General features: G+C 32.8%; 1 protein-coding gene across 4 annotated transcripts in view; it reads left to right on the top strand.

Moving 5' to 3' along the window:
* Nucleotides 1–18,295, top strand: part of LOC145303528 (dnaJ homolog subfamily C member 13-like) — a 328,576-nt gene that overhangs the window by 196,224 nt on the left and 114,057 nt on the right. For all 4 annotated transcript variants that reach the window (XM_080144980.1, XM_080144981.1, XM_080144982.1 and 1 more), the window contains 3 exons: nt 823–892; nt 9,752–9,911; nt 13,530–13,592. In XM_080144980.1, coding sequence (XP_080001106.1) covers nt 823–892; nt 9,752–9,911; nt 13,530–13,592 — 293 coding nt within the window. The remainder of the gene's footprint in view (nt 1–822; nt 893–9,751; nt 9,912–13,529; nt 13,593–18,295) is intronic.

The following is an 18,295-nucleotide window of genomic DNA, read 5'->3' as shown; positions in this document are numbered from 1 at the left end:
AAAAATATTGGATGACTAATTTTGAATTGTTTATGAAGATCAGTTCATAAAATTTAATAATACAAATAATTGGGACATTACGCCCTATGGAAAATGTTTAGAAATTGGAAAACAACTTTGGTTTTCACTTTATCATCTATTCTAACAATATGGGAGAAATGTAAATGCCTACTAGATACTTTCATTGTGTTTAAGGTCTCTCTGCACAGAGGTTTGTTAGAAAAACTGGCATGAGGATAATTTTTGCTACAAGTAAATCCTGACTAAATATTCAAAATCATATAGTATTCCTGGCTCAAATAAGATCTCAGTATGGCTAACCCACACTGGCTTTTATGAAGAATGGTGCACCTTTTCTGAGTGATGTTCTCAAGTATGCCATGGATGTGTGTCAGAAACAGACGCGTCATTGAATTCCTCTATGCGGAAAAAAATTGAACCAATTAACATTCACTGTTGCTTGTTGAATGTTTATGAAGCGGATGCAGTTTATATCAGCACAGTTAGGAGATGGGTTTGTCAATTTCAGAGTGTCAACAGCGCACCTTAAACTTTTACACCCAAGGCATCAGAAGAAGTTGGCAAAAATTGAGAATGTAGAAAAATACATTCTGGTGCACAAAAGGTTGCTCATTTTAATGGTACCACTCCGGTCTTTGTAGCTCTTCAATGTTTTTATTTTTTTTAGTTAAAAAATAGGCCTTACTTTTGGAATGAGCCTTGTACAAATTACCTTTGTATACACATCAAACAATTGTTCAAAATTCTATTTTTATAATTTTGTTAAATAATGAAAATGTTTGTTTTTTTTATTTTGTTTAGGTGATTACTATTTGCGTTTGTTACTTGAAAATGGAGAAGAAACAGAAGAGACGTCTGGGATCAAAAGATCGTAAGTTTTTAGTTTTGCAATCACAATTTGAATCTTGAAGTCTTCATGGCAAATTTAAATGCGTTTTAATTTTTATGTTAAGCATATTTGTTGTGGTCCTTATATCTATGGTTGTAAATGCCAAATAAAAAACCTTCAATGATTATGTTTAGCATATAACTCTACACACTGCCATATTTAGACTGGGTGAGACTCTAAAGTGTAGCTCATCCAGTTTTTCTTTAAAACATTGCATTGACGTTTAAAAAAGCTGTCTCTTCTCTTTTTTTCACACACAAACAAATATAGATATATTATGTATCTCATATTGTTAGAAAAAAATCAAGTTTTTGATTATAAACCATACAGAGCAGATTTTTTTTTTTTTTAAATTTTTGCATATACAGGATTCACTCTTAAACTAATTGAGGCCCTGTCGGTGGGGCATTAGAATACACCGACTGCCCCCCTGCAGAGAGTAAAAGTCTCTCAATGGAGCCACCTGTTGACCGTGGGTGGCAACCTGTAATGCCTTAAGACGGGATCCTGGTGGTTGAGCAAATCATGTTCAAGGTCCTATTAGGACATGAGGTGCAACACGCCACTTTGGCCCTTACTTGGGTTAAGACAGGTGGTTGAATAGGCCCGATCCAATCAATCGGTTGGTCATGACTAGCACTAAATCAGACAAACACAACAAGAAAATACGCTCACACTCCCTACATTAGGCAAAAACTGATTTAGTAAGCGGTGGCTGGAGGGTCAATCAACTTGTTGAAGAATGGATAAAACACAGCTGGAAAACCAACATCTTTTCTAGAAATGAGGCCATTAGAAAGGACGAAGGAAACACGGGTGCTTGAGTCCATCAGCAGGAAGAGTATACTTCTCCTGTATCCTTGTTGTGTTGGGGCGAATGGGTTTTCTCCCCAACATTTCCCAAATAGGGCTCCGAGGCGGGTGGGGAGCAGGAGAAATGAAAAATTCAAAATATTTAAATGGCAAATAAAAAGCCTCAGAAAAGAAACCATTGTGAAGTTTCAGACAAATCTAGTTCAGATTCAGAAACAGAATCACAATACCAAAATCTTGTGCAAAATCTACCTTTTTTTATAATCATTGAAGCAACCGAAGGAGAACTGATAACAAAAGTGTCCCCCTTCAAAATAGAGAAAATGTTCTCGAGTATCAAACCAAAAATGGTCAAAAAACTAAATAACGGCACACTACTAGTGGAAGTAGAAAGCCAAAAGCAAATAACAGAAATCTTTAAATGGAGACTTTTTAATAACCAAAAAGTAAAAATCTATCCCCACAAAACTTTGAATACTAGTAAAGGAGTAATCAGGAGTTCAGAACTATCACTGTGCTCCTTGGAAGAAATTAAAATTAACCTAAAAACTCAAAACGTTACCGATGTTAAAAGGATCCAAATTAAAAAATATGGTGAAACCATCGATACAAACTCTTATGTTCTAACCTTTAATACCCATCAAATCCCGAGTAAGATCAAAATAGGATATGAAAAAATCAATATAGAACCATACATACCAAACCCTCCCAGATGCTACAACTGTCAAAGGTACGGACATCGAGACCGGTGCACATGCTCTCCAGTATGCATGAGGTGTGGAGAAAATGAAACCCACACAGATTGCCAAAAAGATCCAAAATGTATTAACTGCCAAAAAGGCCATAGTGCAAATTCAAAAGAATATCACAAATGGAAGAAAGAAAAAGAAATTAGTAAAATAAAATATACAAAAAAAATATCCTTCCAAGAAGCTCATAACCTATCTGGAAATATAAAATACTCAGAAAAAAAACAAAAAAAACAAAAACATACAGCATACCACCAGACCAAATAACCAAACAACAAAAGCAGACCTACTAAACATCAAACCAGAAGACATTATGAAATTACTCAATGAAGTAAGGGAACTAATGGAAGAATTCAAAAAAGCTATAAAACAAATAAACAATGAAAATAAAGATTACAAAACTGAACAAAACTCCCATACCAAAACTCAACCCAAAAGACCCACAAAACCCCAAAGTGCTACAACACCCACAGAAACAACCCCTCTAACCGGAAAAAAAAAAAAACAGACACCAAAAAGTGCCCATGAAGGAAAAGGAAACAAACCACCAACCAACAAAGAAGCTAAAACCAAAATAAACAGACCACGTTCATCTTCCAGACCAAGAGACTCGATCCAAAACAGATTTGAGGAAATGGACACAGAAGATCAAAGATCAGACACCAACGACTAACAAAAGTCAAAAACAAATACATAAAATCTAATCATGACCCAAAAAATCATCCAATGGAACTGCAGGGGCCTAAAACCCAACATAAATGACTTATTACTTCTTATAACAAACCATCAACCAGCCATCATATGTCTCCAAGAAACCTTTTTAAAAGCTAAAGATAAAATAAATATAAAAAAACTACAAACAATACAACCACATCCACAATACCCAACAGAGAGCCTCTGGAGGAGTATCTATACTTATTAGAAATAATATCCCACAAAGCAAAATAGATCTAAACACTTATATTCAAGCCATTGCTGCAGCAGCCACACTACACAGAACTATAAATATCTGCACTATCTACATCTCACCACAAGATCCAATAGACGAAGCAGAGCTGAACAAAATAATAAATCAGTTACCCAAACCCTTCTTACTGTTAGGTGATTTCAATAGTCACAATGATATATGGGGATCTGCATACTCGGATAAGAAAGGGAAGAATCTTGAAAAAATTAACGACAATGACTTGTGTATATTAAACAATAAATCCAACACATACCTTCATCCCGCTTCAGGCACCTACTCAGCATTAGATTTATCTTTGTGTGACCCTACTATCCTCATGGACTATAACTGGAAGGTTCTAGAAGATTCATGGGGTAGCGACCATTTTCCAGTGATTTTAACAAATCTGAAAGAAACAAAAACCCATCTCTCCCAATGGAAAATAAAAAAAGCAAATTGGGAGGAATATAAAAAAAATGCCAACAAAAACTCTCAGAGGAGGAAAACCCAAATAAATCCATAGAATACTTCTCTAAACTAGCCATTGTACATGAATGCATACCTAAAAGTAGCAGAACAAACAAACAACAAAGACCCTGGTTTAACAACGAATGCCAAAAAGCAATTCGCCAACGTAAAGCTGCCTTACGAAAATTCAACTCCTAACGAACAAAGTACAATTTAAACCTTTTTAAGCAAAAAAGAGCAGTGGCTCGTAAAGTTATTAGAGAAGCAAAAAGAACATCATGGAAAGACTATATAAATAAAATAAACTCGAATACAAACCCCAAACAAGTTTGGAAAATGGTAAGGAAAATTTCGGGTAAAAACTCACCCTCCCCTCTAAATCATCTCCTTCAAAACAACATCAAAATAACGGAGACAAAAAATATTGCAAATCTTCTTGCTGAAACCTTTCAAAACAATTCCTCCAGCAAAAATTACAGTCAATCCTTCTAAAAGATAAAACAAGATACAGAAAAAAAGGTAAATAAATTAAATTTCAACTCAAACAACAAAGAAGAATACAACTATCCTTTTACTAAAAATGAACTCTTTAAAGCCATAAACGAAGCACATAATACAGCTACTAGGGCGGATGAAATACATTATGAGTTTCTGAAACAACTTCCTCCCAAATCAATGACACATCTTTTAAACACTCTCAACAAAATATGGTTCAAGGGAAAACTACCCAATTGCTGGAAACATGCTATCGTGATCCCCATCCCTAAACCAGAGAAATACAATTCAGATCCACAAAATTTCAGACTAATTGAATTGACAAGTTGTCTCTGCAAAACATTTGAAAGAATGATAAATAAACGACCGAATTGGTATCTGGAAATGAACGACTCAATTGCCAACCTACAAAGTGGTTTTAGAAACGAAAGAGGAACAATGGACAACATAGTCCGATTGGAGACCTTTATCAAAGAAGCATTCATTAAAAAAGAACATGCAATAGCTGTCTTTTTTTATTTAAAAAAGGCATATGATACAACATGGTGACAGGATATAATTAAAGACCTTTACAACCTTGGATTAAAGGGCAGACTACCCATACTGATAAAAGATTTTCTATCTGATAGAAGTTTTAAAGTAAGAATCGGACCCACCCTATCAGACACAAAAATACAGGAAGGAGTCCCACAAGGATGCATTTCATCAGTTAGGCTATTTAATATAAAAATTAATAATATCGTAAATTGTCTGAACAATGGGGATAAATGGCTCCTTATATGTGGATGACCTTGTAATCTGCCATAGATCCAAAAATATTCATACTTCAGAACGCCAACTACAAATGTGCATAAACAACTAACACAATGGACGACATAAAATGGCTTTAAATTTTCAACAACTAAAACTAAATGCGTCCATTTCTGTAATCATAGAAAAATGCACAATGACCCTGTTCTCAATCTAAAAGGATCAAAAATTGAAATAGTTGATCAACATAAATTTTTGGGACTTATTTTTGATAAAAAACTCTCCTTCATCCCTCACTTAAAATATTTAAATCAAAAATGTTTCAAGACTCTACAACCATTAAGGGTTATAGCAAATACTGAGTGGGGATCAGATTGCTCATCACTCTTAAAATTATATAGAACTCTGATAAGAACCAAACTAGATTATGGAAGCTTCATATATGGTTTAACCAGAAAAAGTTACCTTAAAACTCTAGATTCTATCCATCACCCAGGATTAAGACTTGCCCTGGGCGCATTCAAAACCTCTCTGACAGAAAGCTTATATGCTGAAGCCTATGAACCTCCACTAAAATTGAGACGTGAAAAATTAGGCTTACAATATTATCTAAAACTAAAATCAAACCCCAAAAATTCTGCCTATCAATGCACTTTCAATCCCAACTACACACATCTATTCAAACAAAAAGAAAATGCAATTAAACCCTTTGGTCTCTACATAGAAGAAACAATAAAACCACTTACAGACAACTCAATAGATCAAACCAGCATCCACGAGGAAAATCTCCCAGAACTCCCACCCTGGCTGTTATATCAACCTAAAGTCAAACTAGACTTGACAATATATCCTAAATACAATACTCACACTGCAGACTATAGAGAAAAACTAAGTAACATTCTGGATACTTACCCAAATTGGACACACATTTACATTGATGGTTCCAAAGCTCAAAACAAAGTGGGATGTGCCGCTATTTCAGAAAACACTATTCAGCAGAAAAGGTTACCAAATAATTCTTCTATCTATAGTGCAGAAATTACAGCCATAAACCTGGCTCTAGATATTATCATCAACCAAAACTCAAAAAAATTTATAATATTTGTAGACTCATTATCAGTATTAGAAGCAATAAAAAATCAAAAATTAAACAATCCCCTACTCATCAAACTGTTACAAAAGATCCATTCTATCCTGCAACATAAAACTTTCTTCTTCTGTTGGATTCCCAGTCACTACGGTTTCTGTGGAAATGATAAAGCTGACATGGTGGCCAAAAATTCCTTAAAGCTACAAATAAATGACATAAAGGTCCTATATATGGATTACAAACATTCAATAAACATTTTTATCACAAAGAAATGGCAAGAAAATTGGAACAATTGCCAAAATAACAAACTCTTCCAAATTACCCCTATACTTAAAAAAAACCCTCTAGATAGCAGAAAATCATGTAAAGAAGAAGTAGTCATATCATGTATCCGGATAGGACACACATACATAACTCACTCCCATCTACTAAAAAGTGAAGAACCCCCCAAATGTATACCGTGTCACGAACCTTACACAGTGAAACACTTTTTACTTGACTGTCATGATCTCACACGAATTCGTCAACACTACTACAAGGCTACAAGTTTAAAAGAACTCTTTGATAAAGAAAATCCTAAAACCATTCTAAATTTCTTAAAACAAGCAAATCTTTACCATAAAATATAAAAACCATCAAATCACAAACTATACCAAAACATTGGCCGAATATACCCAGCGAAAATAGATTCTGAAAATATAAAAAATTTAAATCTTGTATACAGCATTAAATGACCCAAAGAAGGTTGATATGCTGATTAAACAAACAAACAAACAAATTGATCATTATGAATTTTGAGGTGCAGCTGCTAGGCGTAAAAAGTTTAAATATTGGCTATATTTAGTTTAATTCTGTTTTATGTAAATAGAATAAAAAAGGGATGGAAGCCCTTCATTAAAATTTGGATATTTTTTTGTATAAAATTTTAACTTTATGTATTGGATATCAATTTATAAATTTAATTTTTTTTTGTTTTGGGTATTTTTAGACACAATTTGGAAATAATCCTCAATTGAAAAAGTAAAATATTTTAGATTTGTATTGAATTTGATCCATAGTCATTAAGCCAGGTTAACTGAATCTGAATTTTTTTCCTATCACCCTTAAATCAAGAGTTTAAGTTTTAGACATTTTCTAGAATTAAAGTCCTGTAATAGATTTTGATCAAAATTGGAATAAGAATTTTACACATAAAATTTGGTATCCTCAGGTCTTGGTTTTAAGCTAATCTATTTGGGGAAACAATTTTATCCATCCTAGTACAAGTATTCTAGTATATATCAAATTCGTGTGAATTTATCTCATCAAGGGGTTAATCCAGTTAATCAAAATATGTTTATATAATAGTGTTCAATAAATAGAGCTGTATATTTATTTGGTGTTAATCTTTTGATTTATACAAAATTTTCAGCTACATATTCGCAGAAATGTTTTAGTTTTAGCTGGAGATCAGATGAACTTCATCAGATTACAATCTTAGTAGCTATATATATATATATATATAAAAAATAAAAATAATTTTATCATTTTTCTTTTAACTCCTATTCCCCTTACCTCACCCTTTTTTTTTTAACCAAGTAAGATCTGTGACTTACTTGTAGTTTCATTAAATACTTTTATATGCAAAATCCGATCCCACATTTTGCTAATTCCTGCCCTCTGATGAGAAGGAGAGTATTTCTTCGAAACTCCGTGGATTAAGGACTATCCACTTATCTTGTGCTTCCTTTTTTAAAATTAAATATGTTTTTAACTCTTTTTCAAGATGTCTTTTAACATGTTTTATTAATCATTTGTTCATATATATATATATATATATATATATGTATCAAGTGCGCTTGAAAGCCAAATCACAACGTAATATTAGGAAAATAAACAAATATTTTACTTGTTTGAAATTTATCACAAATATATTTAAGAGATATACTCCATTTTCAGTGTGTTGTTTTGTTTATTTTTTTATTTTTCTTTCTTGCCATGTTGTAAAGTTGGAGAAAGAAGTCTGTTTGTAAAGAGCAGCGTGTTGTATCTGGCGGTTGTATTTTGAAATGTTTGAACTGTGCGTAGGTAACGCGAGAATAACGTCAAGGATGAGAGTTCATATAGAAACGTTGTTTTAATTTGAATAAAATAAAATGCGTTTATTTTCCTAATGTTACGTTGTGATTTGGCTTTCAAGTGCACTTGATGCATATTTTATTCAAATTAAAGCAACGTTTCTATATGAACTCTCATCCTTGACATATATATATATATATATATATATAAATGTGTGTGTGCATGTGTTTTTCAGCAAAAATGATAAATTTCCTCACATTTGATGAAAAAGAAAAATGTTATGGAAAACAGAAATATGTAAATTCTTATTGTTAGTATAATTTTAATTTGAATGATCCTTCGTTCTTTATCAAAAGATGTACGCTTGATAAAATATTGAATGACCTAGAAACTTTTATTTAAAAATAAAGAAGCTGACATTTGTAAACTTCATACAACTCATTTCTTCATATTAATGTACAAATCAGTCTGTGAAAGATTAATTTGCATGTTGATTTTGCAAAAGGACATTTTATTAATTAACTGATTTTTAATTCAATAATTGCTTTGATTTTAATATAACAATTCTGTTTCGCAATATTATTTTATTTCCTGAACAAATATTTAGCATTTATGTTGAAATGTCACTTTCTTTTGGGGAAACTAACATGACTTTTAAAAAATTACAATCTATTTCTACCTTGCAAGTGATTTTGACAAATTGATTTCTTTTCCATTTTTAATGGTCACATTTAAAATATAAATACAATTGTATCAAAATTACTAAAATGTTAATATTTGTCTATTCTATATAAATAAAACAGTAGATGTATGTGAAAATATTTAGCCGATAAACTCTTAAACTACCGGTCACATAACGCTAAAATTAACAGGAAATGGTAATACACCAATAATGATTTATAATGAGTAAAATCTTTGTTTGGATGGATGAATAATGCATACAGAAATAGTTGAAATACAAAATGTTCATTTCAACTTGCCGACATATTTCTATTACTTTTGCGCATGTGCAAATTCATTCATAACTTAAAATGGTTTAATTAAAAATTTTTATCTGCCTGTTGATAACTCAAATGGTAGGGAACGTGGCTGGAGAGCTAAATGTTTTGATTTCAATTCTAGCTGATGGCACTAAGTCAATGTCTTAACTTTTGAAATCAGTACTATATATTAGGTACAATATAATATTCAATAAAGAATTGGCTCTGTAACAATAAATATGAAATCTGCATGAATTAAAATATATTTAAGCGTATTTTATGACTGGACAAAGCCAGGTGCCCCCTGCTAGTTATATGAATAAATGAGAAAGATTTTGTTTTGAACTTAAAACAAAGCTATGGATGAAATGTTTAATGTTTCAAGTATTTCGAATTTTGTGAAAGGATTAAGCTAGTCTTGTATTGTTGAATGTTTTATTTCCCACAATAAATTATCATAATAGACTAATAACATATTTTTATTTATTTCAGATATGAATTTTTCAACGATTTATATCACCGTTTCTTGCTCACCACAAAGATCCCAATGAAATGTATGTGTTTGCAAGCTATGACTATCGTATACGGACGCTGTAATGAAGAAATTGGAGCTTTTAACGATACCCGATATATAATAGGAATGTTGGATCGAGTAAGTAGACAGAATAATTACTTCTACCTGTTTTCAACTTAGTGTTCATATTGCTTGACAAATGGTTACCAAACTTGGTCAAAATATCAGTTGTAGTCTAACTTAAAGCTGATTTAATTTTGATATCTAGGTCAAAGAAAAGGTAAAAACTTGTATTTGTAGTGATAACTTCAGTTCTGTTCATAGCAGGTTTGCTATTTGGCCCATGAATTTTTGTGTCTTACGACCTTGACAAATTCAGCCATGAGTGAAGTTTTGGCAGAATTTAAATTTTCAATTTTTTAAAGTTTGATGTATGTAACCACCATACAAAACTTTAGCTTAAACAGATAAGGTTTTTGAGTTATCATCATTTTCATGGCATAACGTCATACAATATGGAAAAATAAAATCCAGCTAAAACTTAGCCTATCTTGGCAGTTCCATGACTGACCTATATTCTTGTTACTCTATATTAAAATGTTGTAAAATGGTTGTTTAATTTTACAAGTAAATGATCAATGTCTGGAATATTTAAGAATTCACTAGAAGCAATTCTATTTACTGCTAAAACTCTGCAGATCTTGCATATATTGTTTATTCACATGCACTCTGGATTACCTCACAATGAGATGACATTATCCACTAGAGCAGGTGAAAGATACGAGAAATATTTTGTATGACATCATAAATTGAGTAACAAAAGGAGGATGTAATCATAATGATTACATCCTCCTTTTGTTACTCAATTTAATTACAAAAATCAGTTAGAGAAGGGGAGAAGTAAAAAGATAGTTTTGGGGAAGGATTAGAGAGTGAGTGATGGGAAGGGAAAGGGTAACACAAAGATATAGAGGGGGTATCAATTCACTAAAAGGGAGGAAGGGTATGAATTCACTAAAAGGGAGAGAGGAGCAGTATGAATTCACTAAAAGGGAGAGGAAGGGTATGAATTCATTAAAAGGGAGAGAGGAAGGGTATGAATTCACTAAAAGGGAGAGAGGAGGAATATGAATTCACTAAAAGGGAGAGAGGAGGAGTATGAATTCACTAAAAGGGAGAGAGGAGGGGTATGAATTCAGTAAAAGGGAGAGGAAGGGTATGAATTCACTAAAAGAGAGAGAGGAAGGGTATGAATTCACTATAGGGAGAGGAGGAGTATGAATTCACTAAAAGGGAGAGAGGAGGAGTATGAATTCACTAAAAGGGAGAGAGGAGGGGTATGAATTCACTAAAAGGGGGAGAGGAGGGGTATGAATTCAATAAAAGGCAATGTTCAGATATTACATGTGTGTGATATTGCAACATCTTATCAGATGCGTACCACTCCTTCTGTCACTCCTTCAGTATTAAATTTTTATACCTTACTTTGTAAAATTTATAAAAGTACACTTTGAAGATAAATAAATTTGAAATTGAATCTTGTACTTTTATTTTTAAAGCCTATAGTAAAAACATTTTGTTTAACAATTTTCATGCCTTGGATGAAATGCTTTTCTAACTTGTATATATAAGGTTGGTGCAAAAATGTTGTTTTTTGACATATATATATACATCTGATAAAAAATTATATTTATTTTCGCACCAACCTAATATATATATAATAGGATTATAGAAAAGACAAAGCCATGTATTGGTGTATGTATGTATATATATATATATATATATATATATTTGCCGATGTAATAAGGAAAAAACATCAGTTTTCGGAGGTGTTATATGCTCTTTATACCTTGGTATTTCAAAGCATAATACTTCTCATCAGAAGAGGGCTAGGTTGAAAACAGTTCAATGTGACATCTAGCTAGGGGTGTAATGAGGGAGGGGGATTAATGTATGATAGACTGTAATCCCTTCAAATAAGTAAGAGGTGAGAAATTCTAGTTAAATAAAAATTTAATTACATCATCAGATCAATAACGAAAATTGAAAAAAAAAAAAAAAACTTCTTTAGGCCATGGCATTTTGAAGCCAAATGCTTCTTACAAAAAGAGTAAGTGCCAGGTTTATAAACCTACAAAAAAGCTAGCTTAATACATTAACTTAGAAATGGGATAGAAAGATTATATGCATACAGCAACAGGGAGGATGTTGAGTGTAGATAGAAAGAAAATGGGAGAAAGGTGAACATATATAGGAGAGAAGGGAAATACATAGGGAGAGAGTAATATCAAAATGCAAAAATATAATAAGCTTATTATATGCATTTTTGTGTTTCTCTTCTACATTTCCAGGGAGATGGATATAAACAGAGGCTGGAGAGCATCCGACATAGGCAAACAGATATCGGTCTCCTTTGTTTGAATTTGAAACTGGCAGTTTTCTGATCTTCTATAACACAAATATGAATATTTATATGCTATTTTGATATACTTTTTATAATAGAGTACTTTGCTGAGGTGCTCTCCTATGAACCTTTTGTATATAGTTTTTTAAACGATAATTAAATTTAATATATAGAATTTAATTATCACTTCAAAAGTCATTATCACTTAACAAATAAAAAAAATAGCATGTGATTTCAGCTGGGGTAACCCGTCAAAACCTTCCCCTCCTCATGGTGGGTCATCCTACCTAATTTGGTAGCTCTACATGAAATGGTGTGAGTGTGCCTAGTGTTTCTCACCTGCCCCCCCCCCCGTTGGTAGGGGGTTACTTTCTCATACCCATTTTTGCTCCTTGATACCTCTTCTATCATTTTATGTGGTCAGTTCAGTATAGATGTAAACCAAATAGGAGTCTATTCGTATATAGATAGACATGCACACAGACGTTGAGCTTTATATATATATATATACTAGCAGTTCAGCCCGGCTTTGCTTGGGACCTATGTACTGTTCATAACTTTATGTGCTTATGTATATATATATATATATATATATATATATATATATATATATATTAAAAAGTTTGACTCATGTCCAGGTAACCTACATCTAAAATTTCAAATGTTTATACTCAAAATTGTCGGAGGAGTTTGGTAGAGTTTGCAAATGTCAACTCTTTCAACTTTGACCTCTTGGCAGCTAAATTTTCGCTCAAAAACTGATTAAAAAGCTTGTTGCATGTCAGAATAGCCTTTATGTAAAATTTCAAATGTTTAGACCCAAAATTGGCTGAATAGTTTGCTAGAGACTGCAAAGGTAAAATCTTTTGAACTTTAACTACTTGGCAGACAAAGTTTTGGCTAAAAATTGATTAAAAAGCATTCCCTATGTCTGAATACATTTTATGTAAAATTTCAAATGTTTAGACCAAATATTGGCTGAGAGATAAAAATTTTTTAAACTTTGATCCAAATTTTGACCTCTTAACATTTGTTTGGGGCTCAAATCAAATTAAAAAGTTTGATCCATGTCCAAATCTCAATACCCCTTATGTCAACTCTCGAGTCTGTAGACTGAAAATTGACAGTTATTTGGTAGGGAAATGTACACACACAGAAAGACAATTTCACTTATATATTGTGTGTGTGTGTGTGTGTGTGTGTATTACTTTTAGGTCCAATTAGATACTTCGGATTCTTTTCTTTTAAATTTATTTATGTACAGGTAAACAGTAAAAGTATAAAATGACTGCTTGCAGATTAATTTGAACAAATAACATTAATATTTTGCTTTTTTTTTCATTGATTTGCAGTGTACAGACCGATTAGAAAGAGACAGATTAATTCTATTCTTGAATAAACTGATTCTTCATCCGGTTAGTTATTTTTCTTTTTTACTTTGAACATAAACTTGTATAATTCTCTTAATGATTCGTTTGCATTACAATCTTGTCATCATTGTTTATCAGATATAATTTACAAACTTATTATAAATATATATATATATATTTTTTTTTAATGGATGACATTTTTTTTATGGATGTTTTTTTTTTTAATTAAAAGTTAACATTTTAGAAAAATCAAGGTCATAACACACACTTTAATTACTTGAATATTTAAGTGTAAGCCATTTTGAGTTTCAGAACAGTTTCAGATGGTTCGCTGTTACACACAAGTCCTGGGAGGTGACTTGTTTGTAGTAGACAGTTCCACAGAACAAAATATTCTTACTGTGTCAAAACCCGGGAAAAGAACATGTGAAATTGCTCCAGAAAAGGTTTAATATTTATGAAGCAATTCTGGTTTCTGATTGGTTGGTAGCAGAACGTGAATTAATTTGATTCGTCAGTTCTTAGCAGCATCGTTTATAAATAGAATCGTCCGACTGTGTGGGATCATACCCCATTAGAATTCAAAATATTGCAACATCCTCCCTATTTTTTATAATGGGGAAGTCCCTTGTGTTTGTTCTGCTCAAAAATAAATATATATTTTTATATTTACTTAGACATAACAAAAATTAGAAATCATTTGGATCTTAGAATTTTAGCATTTAAAAAGACGCCATTTTTAATTGTGTTCAAATGTCAAAAAGGAAAATTACAAAGATTTTTATTTTTTTAAGCAAAAGTATTAGTTACGCATTAGTGTTAATACAAATAAAATGGATACAGTTTAACGTCTTGTCCAGGACTATACTGGCTTGATTATCACAATTACTACGGGGCTTGTAATCAATTCTGGCTCTAAAATAATCTTCAGGATATTTTTAAGGTAGAGTGCTTCCTGGGTCGTGTGTGTGAGCGCGATAAATTCTGCTTCACACGTAGAGAGAGATACAATCTGTTGCTTTTTAGATTTCCATGAAATAATAGGCCCATTTTCTGAGAATCTGAAACAATATCCAGATACACTCTTGCGATCCTCGTCGTTTGCCAAGTCTGAATCCGAAAAACCTTCTAATTTTAGGGGATTTCTTGATTTTCTAAATACTAACTTCTGTTCTTTGGTTCCTTTTAAATAACGTAGGACTTGTTTAGCTCTGTTTAAATCCTTCATTGTCGGTCGTGATAATTTTTGTGACAGTTTTGTTACTGTATAGCATATGTCGGGCCTGGTTGCAGTCATTAAATATATAAGACTACCTATAATTTCGCGATATTGTGTGTCATTTATCATTTCAGATTCTGTGTGTATATTTTTATTAATATCATTTTCGACTGGTGTAGAGCGTTTCTTGCACTCTCCCATTCCAAATTTTAATAGTATTTTGTTGATGTATCTCGATTGAGTCATCGTAACAAGTCCTTTGCTTTGAGTAAATTCTATCCCCAGAAACCAGGATATTTTGCCAAGATCGGTCATTTTGAATCTTTTACTTAATTTGTTCTTAACATCAGTTAATATTATGTCACAATTTGATGCGATTAAAATATCATCGACCCACAAAACCAAAATCAGTAGTTTATCGTCTTTGTGTTGGGTATATAAACATGGGTCTACAGCGCATTGTCTAAATTGTTGTTTAATAATATAATCATGGAATACTGTGTTCCAAAGCACTCTGCTTTAGACCATATAATGACTTGTTAAGTCGCCACACGCTATTTTTATTTTTCATTATAAATCCCTCTGGAGGGGTAATATAAATTTCACAGTCTATTGGGGCATTCAAATAAGCATTTTTTACGTCCATTTGATGGATGTTTAGGTCATATTGTGATGCGACTTGCAGTAAAACTCTGATTGTCGTTAGGTTTGTGGTCGGAGAAAACATAGAAAAGTATTCTTTACCGTAAATCTGAGAGCACTCCTTAGCAACAAATCTTGCTTTGTACTGTTCTACGCCTGATGCTGTACTCTTTTTTGTAAAGACCCATCTGGTAGAAATAACATGTTTATCTCTTGGGAGAGGCACTACCGTATAGGTATCATTTTCGGTTAAGGCATCTATTTCTTTTTTCATGGCAATTTTCCATTCATCACAATGTTCTGAATTAATTGCTTCGTTTAAGCTTTTTGGCGCATTTTCCATTGAATAGCAATAGTCGATTTGATAATCTTTTATATTGTCGACCACAAAAAAATCGGGTCGTCTTCTATTTCTTTTGGGATATCTTTCGACTTTATCATCATCATCATCATCATGGACACTCTCGTCTCTGTCATTTTTATTGTTTTCGTTTGTTCTAATTATTTGAGGTAATATAATTTCATCCTCTTCATATGACGGGTTTTTGTCTGTAAAATTAAACGTGTCTGTGAATTTTACACACCGGATTCTTTTTATTTTATTTTTTTCGGGAAAAAATATTAAATTGGCTGGACTGTTTTTATCGTATCCAAGAAATATACCTCTGTCGGCTTTAATACTCAATTTACTCTTTTTTTCTATACATGCAAAGCAAGTTGAACCAAATATATGCATTCTGCTTAAATTTGTTTTTTTACAACAGAAAGATTCACATGGAGTTTTAGATAGTGTTTTGTTAAAGCACCTGTTGCGTATATAGGTTGCCACCATAAGTGCATACGTCCAGAGGTTTTTAGGGAGTTTTGATTCAATGAGTAGGCATCTTGCCATTTCAAAAAGTGTCCGCCATGCACGTTCAGCAGTCCCGTTTTGGTGTGGCGATCTAGGAGCTGATGTTTCATGCCTGATATGATGGTTAATTAGTAAAAGTTCAAAGTCTTTATTGGTGAATTCCGTACCGTTGTCAGAGCAAATACACTTGATTTCACCGTAGGGGGCCATGTTGGCTAGATATTTCTTAGTTGCTAGCAGGGTATCAGATTTATTCTTTAAAAAGTAAACCATTATTAAACCTGAATGGTCATCTACGAAATTCAACACATATCTAAAATGTTCTCTGGCCAATGGTTCTACGGGACCGTTCAAGTCACAATGTACCATTGATAGGATTTTTTTGGCCTTTTCGTCTGGTATCTTGTTTTGATAGTTTGTCATTTTCCCTTGCGTACAGACGTCGCAGTTGAAAGTTTTTGATGTTTGTATTCGCATTCCATCAACTACAGTCGGCAACTTTTTGATATCAGGAATATTGCAGTGTCCAAGAATTTTATGCCATGTCTGTAGATCATGGCAGGCGGTTTTTGATGGGACTACACTATTTAAATAATATAGTCTTCTATTTTCTTTAATGTCGAATACAGTTCCATTCGGGTATACCAGTTTTGATTTATTGGGGCTAAAGTTTATATTTGCACCTTGTTTTGTGGCAGCTTGTACAGAAAATATATTTTGTTTAAATTTTGGGATTAGAAGAGCGTTTTCTAGAATACAGAAACACTGTTCACCTTTATTGTTCTTTAGCGAGATTTTCGCATTGCCTCTTTTCAAAACGATATCATTGACTCGACTCCCGTCAGCTAGTTCTACAAAATGATTTTATGGCTTAAAGTTGGGATCAAAATTGATAAAATCAGATTCCTTTGTAATCACATGTGCCGTGGCCCCACAATCGACAAGAAAATTATTGTTGACGCATCAAATGTACACGAAAATAAAAATGTATGTTCGCTAACAGAGCTCTCTACATTTTTAATGTAGTCGCCATTTTGAGTCCTGTATCTACATTGGAAACTCTTGTGATTAGGTCGTCCACAATTATAACAAATAATTTTTGTACTTTTCTTAGGAAAAAACCTGCTTTTGGCAAAGTTGCGTTTTTTTTTTTCTGGCATGGGTATAATTCGATTTTGGTGTTTTTATGTGTGTATTTTTAAATTTCATGATATTTGTGGATTCGTTTTTTTCTGTGATCATTTTTCAGTTTCTTCGTAACTTCTGAGTGCTACCTTCAATTGGCTAAAAGTCATGGGGTTTTTTTTCTGGGTTATCACGGTGGTAAATGGCTTGAAATCACTCGGTAATCCCTTAAGGACCATAGAAATTAACAGACTGTCACTTATAACTTCACCAGACATTTTTAAAGAATTTGCAGTTGTCTCGGTTCTTATAATATAATCAGTAATAGTTTCGGCTTCCATTCGTTTTAGAGAGGTCAGTTCAGTGTACAAAGAAATAATTTTGGGTTTTCCTTTCGATAAATAATGCTCTCTCAATATGTTTAATGCTTTGCAGCCGTTGTCCAGGGCTTCACTCATTACCAGTGATAGACTTCGGTCATCTAAACGCTATTAATTCCGCAAAGACAGTTGCGTTCTTTTCAATGAAGTCGGAGTCGTTTCTGTTTTCAGGTTGTGTTTGTAGTACTTTGTGTAGCTTTTGGATTCGTAGATATCCCAGAAATTTAACTTGCCACAATTCGAATTTTGATTTGGATTCATCGAAATAGAGACGCACGCTGGGCGCATAACCTCTAGAAGTGTAAGCCATTTTGAGTTTCAGATGGTTCACTGTTACACACAAGTCCTGGGAGGTGACTTGTTTGTAGTAGACAGTTCCACAGAACAAAATATTTTTACCGTGTCGAAACCCGGGAAAAGAACATGTGAAATTGCTCCAGAAAAGGTTTAATATTTATGAAGCAATTCTGGTTTCTGATTGGTTTGTAGCAGAACGTGAATTAATTTGATTCGTCAGTTCTTAGCAGCA

Source organism: Euprymna scolopes, chromosome 19, assembly GCF_053919585.1.
Source record: "Euprymna scolopes isolate OS-2025 chromosome 19, ASM5391958v1, whole genome shotgun sequence".
Classification (NCBI taxonomy): domain Eukaryota; kingdom Metazoa; phylum Mollusca; class Cephalopoda; order Sepiida; family Sepiolidae; genus Euprymna; species Euprymna scolopes.
The sequence above is the reverse complement of the archived record's forward strand: the minus strand, read 5'-3'. Positions and strand labels throughout refer to the sequence as shown.